At 38.7% G+C, this 13,079-nt stretch overlaps 1 protein-coding gene across 16 annotated transcripts in view; it reads left to right on the top strand.

Moving 5' to 3' along the window:
* The window catches only part of mbnl3 (muscleblind-like splicing regulator 3), a 92,223-nt gene that overhangs the window by 31,443 nt on the left and 47,701 nt on the right, over positions 1–13,079 (top strand). For 15 of the 16 annotated variants that reach the window (XR_006085509.1, XR_006085508.1, XR_006085506.1 and 12 more), the window contains exon 2: positions 10,440–11,323. Coding sequence is in view for 13 of the 16 variants with exons in the window: in XM_042340851.1 (XP_042196785.1) it covers positions 11,150–11,323 (174 nt within the window). In the remaining 3 variants the exon portion in view is untranslated. Of the gene's footprint in view, positions 1–10,269; positions 10,311–10,439; positions 11,324–13,079 lie in introns of those variants that run through there. The other variant, XM_042340852.1, reaches the window with a different exon arrangement.

Raw genomic sequence — 13,079 nt, 5'->3', positions numbered from 1 at the left:
GAAAAGTATTAAAGGATATAGGGATAGATGCTGGGTGAAATGAACAAATAATCCACAATCACTTCTGCGCTGAAGGGGGGATATGATTTGTATGACATTGTAATCATAAATAATATGCCTTGCATTTTAATTTTGAACAGTTCTGATCTTATTACAGCAAGTTGTAAAATTGCATCCTTGAAAATAATATTTAATTCCTTCACTAAATGCGACTTGGAAAAAAGCAAACACTGGTGATGTTGGCTGATATGTAGCTCTCAATGTTATTTGCAGAACTTATCACAATGTAGCTGAATACAGGGTGTGATAATCCTCTTGGGCAGGGATTTGCAGTGTTGTATCACCATGGGACTTGTAGCTTATAAGGTTTGTGATATAGGAAGACAAGAGGACTTGAACCATCATTATTAAAACAGTTGCAATCTGCCACGCTTTGCTTCTGTAACACACATCTATCCACCAAACTACAGTGCAGACCCACTTTATAAGATAAAACCTGTTGGTATGTCTGCAGGGTGGCATAATCTGTCTGGCACTGAAGGAAAAAAACGTAATGAATACAGCCAGAATTATTGCACTGAAATCAGGCTAAATGTTGGTGCTAAAACCCCCCACAGAGACGTGTTGTCTTCAGAATTTTAGCTGCATAAGTGTTGCTCTAGCTCAGTTGTAGTGGTAGCTGTTGCTGGGAAAGCTAAGGCCTTTTAATCGAGAACAGATCAAGTAAAACATCTGTTTCTCACTGTTACAAATGTAAAATGATCAGTGCGGTTGTGGTAAGTTAGTTTTATTTGGTTTGACTGTAGTGCTGAGAGGAGTTGCTCCTGCAGGTGTCCCGTCTCTGCATTATTTCATATTTCATTCAGTGTGGTAATTATCACAGCAAATTCATAATGAACTGCCACAAATTTACCCTGTTTTTCTCTGCAGCTGAGAATGGTAACCATTCTCTTGCCCAGGGGACTTTGAGATCAGTGTAAAGACTGTTTTTCTGATTTCAGGAGAAAAGTGAACCATAATGCTTGGTGTAGTTCAGCTCTTGCATCCCACTTTTTGGTGTAACAGTCAAAAATTGCTAGGGATGTAGTTGCTATGATGTCCACCTGAAGGAATAGAACAACTTCCTACAGCATTATTTTTGTGGTAACACATATTGGCCTATAATGTTATCGTCAATTTAGCAACAAAGAATTACTTTGGCATAATTGGTTTAGGCAGCAGATTGGCCTCACTGTACATCAGCGCAAGAAGAACTCGGTCACTTTAGATGCATGCTATTGAGATTTATTTGCCAAAGGATATGTTGAAAGAGCCCTCCTGAAGTTCAGCCATTTTGACGTGTGCAGCTGCAATGTGTTGAGTAAGTTATAAAATTCAGGTGTAATTCTCCATAATTTTGACACAACAAATCACCCGGAAGTTGTTTGTTTTAAACATGGGGAGGATTTAACTGAAAGATGTATTCAGCAAATTTGAGTAATTGTTGGGATGTGATTCTTGTGCAAACTATTTTCCATTTAGTCCATCTTCAGCATGTATTTCCAGCTGCAGTTTAGCCAAAGGGTTGACAGACAGCATTGTCGAGTTGTAGGCATTTCCTGCTGCAGAATTTTATCATATTAAAATGTTGCTTCTAGTAGCCTGTCAATGTAATTGTTTTAAAATGTGTTTTACTACAATAAAAATAACCTTCACGGTGTCCGTCTCCAACAGTAATCAGTGCAGAGAATGTCTCATGTGAAAGCAGTGTTTGGACCAAAAAATAGTGACCAGGATGCCTACTCTCTTTGGAGCAGTTGGACCCATATAGAGCCATGTGAACACTACAGCACTAAACACCCTATAATTGTCCAAGTGAACAGAATGAAATGTACTCCTGTAATGGTTTCAATAGAAGTACAGCAGCCCTACTAAAATTGTGCAAAAAAAAGAGATGCAGTGATGCTGCTATTGTGATCTTCCTTTAGAGAGAAGCATTTTGTTTTTAGTGAGAGCAATCAGATTAAGGTTCAATTGAAACTTATAGGCCAGTAAAACCTTTGACTACATTAATTCAAGGCAAAATTTGAGACAAACCGTAACATTTCACGTGGGATTATAAGGAACAAGTCTGAGTTTGAGTAGCGGGGTGAGACCACCTTAAATAGATGATCTCTAATGTGGCTTCACACCAGTTTTGGTATAACACCAGCCACTTGAACCAAAATCAACGTTAAAATGTTCTCGGGCTGTAGCATTTCTATATCATTAATATTAGTGGCTCTTTGCTACTACTAAAAAAAAACTAGCTGGTTAAATAATAATAATCCTTGTATTTGGTATAGCACCTTATCACGTCTTTGAGACGTCTCAAAGCCCTTCACAGAATATATTTTAGAGTGAATTGTCTGTATATTTTGTGGGCAAAACGTCCAAAGAGAGCAGAGTACATGTAACTAGGAGCAGACCAACAGTAACAGTGCAAGAGTTGAGCAGTGTCCGTTTGTGATCAGGTTTCCAGCTCGATTTCTGGAATTTTGAGATGGACACTGCTGTGCCACTGTTCTGTTAAGATGAGATTGTCTCTCTGCAGCTGTCCTTTAGGGAGTTTCAAGCACAAGAGCCCTGATTTGGAGAGATGATAATGTTCATTCAGCATGGTTACAGAAATACAAGGAAATCAGATAACCTATCCAATGTCGCATGTCTGCTTTGTTTAGTAATTAATGAATAGCACTTTTGATTTAAGAAAATTCAAAAGAGTAACAACCATTTTGTTAACATCCTGAGATTAGTGGTGCTGCACATTCTATGTAATTCTATGTTAAAAATCTAGCCCCAGATGAATTTTCTCTTTTTTTGCAGTGAGTGGGTGTGATTGGAGAAAAGGAAACATTTTAAAATAAAATATTAATCTAATGCATTCGAAGTGCAATTCAAATGGTTCAAAATATAGTATAACAATAATAAAATATAAAATGTAGTAGCTAAAGACAACTTCAACCAAATAATACTTTTAGTGAGGATATACCCATTTTAATTCTCATTTTTATTCATTTTTTGGTAGAAATTTCCCAATTTCTTTAGAAATGCATTCCATTCATACCTGTAAGGCAGAATACAGCACATCCCAGGATTAAGTGTTCTTGTGTAAAACCTGAAACAACCCCTCCTATCTATGTGTAACTGAGTTTATAACTTACATTCCCAGACATTCTAATTGTTTGTGGCCTATCTTAAAGGAGTTTTAGGCTCTATTTGCTGTCAGCAGTTGAGCTAATGTTGTAATTCTAGCATTTAGTCGACCAAAGAAATCCAGGGAGGAAATGTGTAAAGTTACATGGCCCATTCCTTGTGATAATTACAGTATTACAATGAACAAACGCGTTGTGAAATGCTGGAAATTTCAGTCCATGCAACAATTTTAAAAATATTTTGTTTTAATGAGAGATAATTCTGCACTCCTACCAGAGGTGGTTCTTCACGAACTAAGCAGACAACAGAGCCTGCGTGTTAATTTCCATCTGCAGGCTGAGCCCATTTCCCACATGGTCTGTGTTCAGCTCAAGAGAGTTCAGGATAAAAGCAACAAGGTTGTTTTGGGGATTTTGAGGTACGAATTAAGAGGAGAGGCTAAGTAGAAAAAGATTGAGGGGGACATGCTTTAAAATCATGGGTTAGGTTAGGCAAGACATAGGAATAGGGAATCAGTTCTCTAATGATTTAGTTACCTAGTCCTGCATGTTTGTAAAATATATGTTTTAACAAACAATGCCCTTTAAGGAGTAAAAGCACATTAAAATTCTAGTGGAACCATTTAAATAAAGGGTGTAGTGTACAAGGAATGTCACCTTCCTCCCATGTTCTGAATGCAGAAGCAAACTAGTCACCAGTAGCTGGAAGCAGCTGTGCCTGTACTATGGGTCTCTGTCTTTTGCAGGTCTAGGATATGGACAGTGCCTCACTGACATACTGGCACTGTTTTGTTTCTACCCTCACAAGACTCATTCTGTGTACAGCCTTTCATGTTAGGGCAAAGTCAGGAGAGGTGGACAGAAAGTCCAGCTGAAAGAGTCAAAAGTAAATAAATAGAACAGTGGCTTGGAGATAAAGCCAGCTGCTATATGCAAAGTTTAATCTCTTTGCCCTCTGTGTTCAGGTAAAACTTGTTTCTGTGATTGCTTTGAAGGTATTTTGTTTGGCCAACATGGTATCTTGGGTTTGTGAAGAAGGTTATAAGCAACACATTTACTTTAAAAAAATTAGGATTGCACAATACTTTGAAGGTTAAGTAGCATGTATGTATTACTGGTTAGGAATTTTATAACAGCAGATTTTTGCTTGAAACAAGAATCCTGAAACTTGTGCCTTGCTGCCATGTTTCCAAGTTTTAGTTACTACTGTACCAGCAGTTAGGTGTTTATTGATCAATGGAAAATTTGATCCTGATTAGAATAAATACAGCTGATCTCTCTTTATCCTCCTCCCCAACCTCACTATACACTGCAGTTCAGATTGGGCGTGTCAAACACTCGATTCCCTTAAGGGTTGACTGACCTCACGATTTTATGGTCAGAGTTGAATCTGTTCATATTATTTTACACTCAAATCATTTTAGACTTTATCAACAGTTTCTGATGCAGCCCATTTGCAATCTCAAGCAATAGTGGAACACAGACTAGATTAGGAAAACAGTCATTTGTAAATGGGGGTGGGGGGGTGCACGATAATGTGATTGTTGGTGTCATTTCATATTTGCTCTGAAAATGTTCATGATGTGGTTATGCTGTCCTTTTAAATGCAGAAGACTGAACTAGCCATTCTGTGTAATTATGTATCTTTGGCGTTTCAAAGAAGTTTCGAAGTGATGATGGTGCGAAAGACCTGAGTGTTTTTGAAGAATTGGGTTTTATCCTCTGAGATTGCATAAAATATGTCAGGATCTGTACACATTGACACTAGCTATAGCAAGCATTTTGCAGCTCTCTTCCCCCTCTGGTGGAACATTTTTGACCGTGTGTCTCTGGCAGCATATGTGTAGAATCTTACTGTCCATGTGCTAAGATTTATGCACATGTCAGAGCAAGTATTCTTTGTAACTGAGCCTATCTAGGCTCAGAAAGGTACAAGCCAGCACATTATCCCCAATAAACTGGGTGAATTCAGCTTTGATTATCGGACTGAAAGTCTTTTTAATCAATAATAATAATACTTGCATTTAATATAGTGCCTCATCAAGTCTTCAAGATGTCTCAAGGAGAAAATACTGTTAAGTGAATTGACTGTATATTTTATGGGTAGAATGTTTACGTAATGAGATTTCTCTTTTTTTAAATAAACTCTGCTTTCCTATTTATCTACGTGGAGCTTAACATGTTTGTGTGAACATTCACACAGGTCCAGGAGGTAAATGGGGACCTCCCTCCTGGACTGGAACCTGTGTACAAAAAGTGAAAAGTAGCCTTGGGACTTGTTGATTACTCTATGTTTTACATAACGCGACATGGAGCTACATGAGTAATGGAGCATCAACAGTAACCGCCAGCTCCATGTAAGATCCATTTATCTTGTTGAACGATTGAAATCCAACCTTTAGATGACGAGCAATATCAGGTGACATTTACAAATCATCATCATCAACAGCAACAACTTGCATTTATATAGTGCCCGTCACACCAGATGGTGTCTCGGAGCGCTTAATCAATAGAGCAAAGCAAACCCAAAGTGTTTTGCCAATGCCAACTCAGTGGTGTATGTATGATATTATCATCCAGAGATGGGCTTTAATCTTCTACTTTTTCCCAGTGTTGCTGCCTACTGGCACTTCTAGGTGGATTTTAAATCAAAAATTTCTTTGTTACTGTTTGAGCGACAGGCTGATTTAGCAGAGGCATAGATCTGCTCTGCTGTGAGCCAACATTATAAAGTTAGCATCTCCATCCATTCCCTTGTGTGGATCTGCATACTGAGTCCAGACCACAGAACCGCCGAACCCATATCACTGGATATTGCTGCATCACCAGTGCAGTAAAAATCCCAAGGTGATCAAAAGTGCAGAATCCTTGCGAGTGCTTTTATGGAGTAAATAGGATGAGACGCTACCCTGCATGGAGAGCGCTGTTTAAGTGCATGTTGTTTTTGTATTCAGAAGACAACCACTCAATAACTCTGGGTAGCTGGTACCTTTTTCACTCATTAAGCCAGTAGATTTCATGTTGTGAGGAAATGCCATAATTTGAGGGAAAAAAATAGCATTTATAATAATAATCCTTGTGTTTGGTCCTGTAGCTCAGCAGTTAGAGCACTCGTTTTGCAAGTAAGAGACCTGGGTTCGATTCGCAGCAGGGTGAAACCTTGGGCAAGTTTCCTTACTCCACACGCCTGATAATAATCCCTCAAAAAAAAAATTTGGTCATTTCAATCCCCGACTGTTTGTGGGACACTGCTGTGTGCAATTTGCTGCCACATTTCGCCCACAAATGTAGAGTCAATTCACTTTACAGTCTATTCTGTGAAGTGCTTTGAGACGTCTAGAAGACGTGAAAAGCGCTATATAAAATGCAAGGATTATTATTATTCTCAAAGTGCTTCACAGGCTGTGTTGTAAAATGTAGTGACTGTGTATCTGTAGGTGAACCTCAGCAGCCAATTTGAGCGCAGCGATACCCCACTCACATTCACCTTGGCATTCAAATGACCAATTGTCCTACATGAGGAACAGTTGGTAACATTTTTTCAAAATATCCCAAACAAAGACAAGTGCATTGTACTTGTCATGCGACATTGGTTTCACTTGATCAACTTGTATTTAAGAATTTATCCCTCTCCAAATGCATTGTTAGTCAAATAATTAAAAAAGATAGTGCCTTTCACGTCAGAAGGTCACCTCAAAGTACTTCACATATTATACTGTATTGTGCATTGACTGTATACTTTGTAGGTGAGACAGTAGCCAACGTGCGCACAGCAATATCCCACAAACAGACAAGCATTGAAATTGTGAAAGAGTAAAATCTATTTCTAAAATGGAGGATGTTCATACATTTGAACAGTGTTATAACATACTCCATTAGAATGCAGATTTACCACAATTGCGTTGTGGATTCCAACAAAATTTCAAAAGCCCAACATCACGTCATTGAAATCTGTCATAGCCAGCGGCTGATCTTAATTGCTGTTATAAAGCCGGCTGAAATTTTATTTACTCCCAACCTTATAATGTATCCTGCAAAGTGTAACAGAGATCTACTGTATATTATACTGACTCTCCCTGTAACATTCACCAAATTCAAACAACCTCTTGTGCAATTTGCACTGCTTATAGCTCCAAATCTGAAATGGCTTCTATAAATTGGTGCTCACTATAACTTGTTTTCTATATCGTGGTTATGGAGCTGTATACTTGAATTTTTTATTGAGATTGTTTCCAATCATGACCGAGTGTAATAAAGAGTGGGTAAAACATCTTGCTCGCCTCTCTGGGTATCTCCCCTCTCACACATGCCTCTGGTCTCATCATATTGCCCATGCAGCTAACGTTAAGTCTCCTGTAGCTAATCCTCTTTCAAGCGTCGCCGGTGATGGCTTCCTCTGCCAGCTTCTGCTCTCTGATCGTTCTTTGCCCCTCCCTTTACATTACCCCTCAAACACGAGTGGTATGACGCCTGTGTTTGTAGCTCCCTGATTTGTAAGTCTCAGCTACTAAATTGCGGACTGATATGTCTCTTTATTGATCACTCACTGACAGATTCCAGCTATTGTGAAGTTCCAGTCAATAAAACTCATCAAATACTAGGATACATTTTGAGGGCATTTGCGTACAAGTCAAAACGTTCTAACCTTGAGCAGATCACTGGTGAGGCTTCATTTGAAACAAAAGACATTTCACTGCATATCTATTTATAAGCTCCCACCATCCACACCAAATTTACCAGACTTCAGGGAATCCCTCTGTATTGAATTTCGGACACCTTACAAACTTAATGCTTTGTAGAAGATTCAGAGAAGAGCACAAGGATTGTTGTGGAACTCAGTTTCAGAAAGGTTTCAGAGCCGAACTTGCGTTCACTGGAGAACAGAAGATTGAGTTGAGCATGGTTTAGGTCTTTTAAGATGCTAAGAGGAATAGATGATTTTGATCTGCTGGTTACTTGCCATGATTATCAAAATGGAGGCATAGGTTTAAGTTTCGCTAATGTCAAGTGAGATTTGAAGACATTGTTTTTTCCCCCCTTGCAAATTAATGTTTATATAAAACAAGACTGTCAGTACAACCAGCTGATGCTGTGCTGATTAACTGTTTCAAAATTGGAACTGGATCATTTTCTGGTTGGGGCAGAATTGGATGTTACATGGATAGGGACAGCCTAAGAAGAGCAAGTGCTCCACATCACATATTGGTTTCCAAATTGCTGAACGTGTGGTGAGAGTGAGAGAGTTGGGCTTGGATATTAGTGGTGTGGAAGACTAGTAAATATTCTAGACATTTCAATTGTTTGCCTTTGGGCATCAATGCAGAACTTTCTCCAGGAAATTGAAGGTGTGGAGTCAGTAATATGATGAGATTTGTGTGGCTTGCGGTAGGAATGGGTTTGATGGGTTAAATGCCCTTTTTTTGTTCTAGGTTTTACCCTGAAGTACTTTTGAAACTTGCTGGGTCATGTTCAGCCATACTCCATCCACCCTTCCCACAGTTACATTCCTCACAGCTGTGTAGCTCTCCTGAATCCCTGTTCAGGTTACTGTGTCTGACTCAGTTTAAAATGGAAAACATTGCAAATAATGCAGAGTGTAATGTGATACAATTTACATTTACATTGCATGTCAGGAGGATGCCTCAAAGTGCTGATAATCTTCACCAGCAATAATAATTCAATCACATCACATGCCACATTTTAAACCGCATAATCTCCCATCTCTTTGCCTTGCCAAGTCTCCCGATGTTTTAAGAAGTAACATCTTGTTAATTCTGTTTTACTATTTACTCATATCAGATTATTATTATTATTATTAATAATAATTAATAAATTGTTATCTTTCATATTTCTGTAATTGAATATGAAGCTCTGAAACTACCATTTTTAAAATACACGCTGCTGAGTGTTCCTGTGTACAAAGGCAGTCATCACAAATCCTCTCCCCCATGCTTGAGGGTGCTGGGGAATTGGTGCTTGTCATCATGGGAAGTAAAAAAAAATCACCGGCCCCATCCCCTGCTAAATGCTCACTTTATAGAAAATGATAAAAAAGTAAACAAAAATATTTTGCATGTTTTTCTATTTCATATTGAACAAACATATCAGAGAATGGGGGAATCTGAGGAATACCCCACCTACTGCAGTCATTAGATGGATCTTTACAAGTCAGTGATGAATTACCAGGTCCTCCTCACTTGTGGAACAGCCTGGGAATTCCACCGTTTCCCTTTGTGTACACTTGGCTGCAGCTCAGTTCTTTACCATATCTGTGCACGGCAATCAGATCAGTCTGAAAAGAATTCCCGTCAACGATGCTTTATTTTGGACCAGTTAGCAGTCGTAGGTGTTACTGGATTTACAATTAAATATGATTTAATTTTTTTAACATCAAAATAATACCCTCATTCCCTGAAATAAATCGTGCTTGTATTTCAAGATGCATGGCTGTGAATATAAGGCTGCAGTGAATTGCTATGCTGCATTTTCTTTATCTGACTGACTGGCATAGCCAATTATTTGTATGTCTACACAGCTCGACGTGTAATACTGTCCGCCTTGAATTTGATGCATCTTGTTAATTATGAGCAGGAAGAAGATCTTTATTTTGCCTCTTTTTTTGCAGTAGCCACTGCATTGTTTGCTTACCACACCCTGTTACATTTTACATCTCAACACTGTCTGGCTGCACTCTGATCGTGGCATTCAGCCATAAACAGTTAGACATTTTACGGAACCGCACGGAGCAAACTCTTTTTCCCAGCTGCAGCTGATGTGATTCTGAGATTTAACCGTTTTGAAGAGCGCGTACGGTTGTAAGGGAAGAGTGAGCATTGCCGCTCAGGCAGATCTATTTACACCACGAAAACAGGGAGGATTTGAACCTTCCACTGTACTGTACATCTCCCTGATGCAGCAGAAGCAGCCGCATCAGACTGAGGCATTTTCTGTGCAGTGGGCATAGCAATGAATGTCTGCCAGAGTGAATCAATATGAGACAATCCTTTTTATTGGGCAAGTGCCCAGGCTCTCACTGCAAAGCTAATTTCAATTGGTTCTTCCCTTTACCATGCGCAGCTTCAGGAGGGGAAATGGCCCTTTTTTAATCTACAATGGCTGACTGCACTATGCTGCACTGTCAGTATCTGAATGTTTCGTGGCATATTGCTCAAGTTGTGCAAATTTAACATTGTAAAGGAAAGGTTTAATGTCTTTGTGTCTGTTTTTTTTCCCCCTTCTCTTATATCTTGTTTTCTTTTCCCACAGGTTGCTGAAAAGTGCCTTTCCTGAAGATTCTGCTGCTTGGATTTCTATCTAGGGCTGTCTGTGTGCTTTTTTTTTCTTTTGCCGTTGCTTACAGCAGTTCTTATAGAGACGACAGATCACCTTTATCCTTGTGCTGCACACTCAGTTTTTCAGCCTTTTGACGTTCCACAGCAAGTATTCAATTTTTTCCCCTCTACTTCATCATCGTCCTTGTTTTTCAAATCGCCTGTGAGCAGTTAATGCAGAGACCTGGGAATAGAAGAAAAATTTCCCTCAAGAGGAGTGAAGCTTAACTGTAAGCTGAAGCAGTGCCAGAAGCATACGGTTACGCCAGAATAATCAAAACCAGTAACTGAAGAGCACGGAATTCCACCGACAGGCTGCTGTTACCTACGAGTAACTTTGTCACTTGGTACAAAAGGCTAGATTTTTCTGCCAATGCACATCTAAAGGGTCTGCCCCATTAATTGATGCCCGATCATCGCGTGATGAGTTTTTAATTTAAAGTTGGCTTTAGGCTGATGTCATGTTTCTGCAGAGCAATCTCACTAAATGAAACCTAAGTGCTGAAAAGAAATATATTTTTTACCAAAGGAACAAATTTATTTGTTAAGTTATAATTTTAACTTACTTTTATACACTTTTCTAAACTAGAACTGTTCTTAAAAAAGAGGGATTCAGTTACCCACATATCCTTTCAGTTTTCTAATATGGCTGTGAATGTTTCTATGGTCCGTGACACAAAATGGCTGACGTTAGAAGTGTGTAGAGAATACCAGAGAGGGACTTGTTCTCGGTCTGATGCGGAATGCAAGTTTGCTCATCCTTCACGAAGTTGCCATGTTGAAAACGGTCGAGTTATTGCCTGCTTTGATTCACTGAAGGTAAGAATTTTATTACCTGTCTTATTTAATCGTTCTTTCATTTCACGTCTCGTTTTTTTAAAGCGATATTGCGCTCTCAAATGTTATAAATTTGGCACGTCGCAGAATGAAAGTTGATTTAAGTTCAGTCTTTCACAGTGCAGTGCTTCTCACAAAGTCAATCTGCATTGTCTAAATACAAAGGAATGTTTAACTGGAAATGTTTCAAATTCAGAAGTAAGTTTCCAAGATTTTTTTATCCAAAGTAAGTATGTTTACAGATTTTGCAGTTTATGCTGAGATTCTGTGACTTAAATTCTTTGGTAAACTGAACTTGTAAAGAAAATCAGATACATTTTTTTTGAAGGGCTATCATCTTCGTGACAAGTGTTTGACACATTTCTTCTATTCCTTTAAAAATATGCTGATGGAAACAAGATGATGGAAAAATTATCACCTCAGCATAATATAATCATGTTAAAAGATCCATTAGCTGTTGTGGTTTTGCCACTCCCTTCCAGCTCTCAAGGGAAAAGGTTTGCCACATACCTTTTCATGAAGGCAATGTCCTTTTAATATTTTCTCAAGATGATACATCAGCCAGTGAGTTACATTTCAGATCAGTTTCCAATTTGTTACCTATGTCATGTTACATTAAGATATGGAGGAATAAAAGATTGATTGGAATGAACTGGGCAATGAATTGGATCTTGAAGGCACAAAGTCTTCACTTTAAAGTTCCATTGTATTAAAATCTTTCATCTTAAAATTAATGTTTTTCCTTCCTGTCGCTTTTCCTTTTAAAAGCTACCATTTGATCTGTTTGAAGCGTTTTGGTTTGTGTTTTTTAAAGACCATTATTTAGTTTTACTATAAAGCAATTTTTTGGAATAATCTTTATTTCTGCCATAACAGAAATAATGTGAAAATATTGAATGAAATGAAGATTTTAAGACTATTTTGTCAGAACTGTCCGTTTAAGATTGTTTTGTCCCATTCCACATTTGTTATCTTGTAAGCTCTGATTATGTATGTTTATGTATTAGATCTTAAATGTAACAAAAGTTTGGTTTCTATATATTGACTTGGAACTAGAATACATTTGCTAATAAATTATCCTAAAGAGCCCAGTGTTAACAGGTAGGTGATTCATTATTATAGTGTAAACACGCACAGTTGGCTTTACTGCATTTTCTTCCAGCAATTTACAGACCGGCCACAGCTCTCTCTGTAGAAGAGTTCCTGTTAGGATATTACAGCATCACAAACTTTGGTGCAGCTACAACAGCTTGTCCATAAAGCAGTGAGCTGCTCTCATTCTGAGCAGCAGCAGGATTAAGAGAGGAATAGAACCAGCAAGGTTACCTCTCCTGAACGCTATCGGTGACCCTTGCCAGACATATTCACTTACAGATATAATGAGAACAGGATCAGGCTTAGCTGTGCTATCCCTTCCCTCTTCTCCATCTCTCCTACCCATAGTTGATCGCCCTCTGAAACTTTACGTTGCATGTATAGAATGGCCTTTGATTGAAACGTTGGAGAGAATCAGTGCCTGTGGAGGTGTATCTCAGCGTGAATCCATGCCTTTAGGAGAGAGCGGGGAAAACTATTGACTGCTGTTAAATTATTAGAGGACTTTGGCCAAGTAGACATTCTTCACCTGTGAGAGTTGGCAGCAAGGGTTGACAGGGTGTCTTGATCTTGTCCTCACCTGACATCCACACTGGATAATAATCAAGATTTGAGACATTGGCCGAAAATTCTCTCCCTAGAC

This window comes from Callorhinchus milii, unplaced genomic scaffold (genome assembly GCF_018977255.1).
Source record: "Callorhinchus milii isolate IMCB2004 unplaced genomic scaffold, IMCB_Cmil_1.0 Scaffold15, whole genome shotgun sequence".
Lineage (NCBI taxonomy): Eukaryota > Metazoa > Chordata > Chondrichthyes > Chimaeriformes > Callorhinchidae > Callorhinchus > Callorhinchus milii.
The sequence above is the reverse complement of the archived record's forward strand: the minus strand, read 5'-3'. Positions and strand labels throughout refer to the sequence as shown.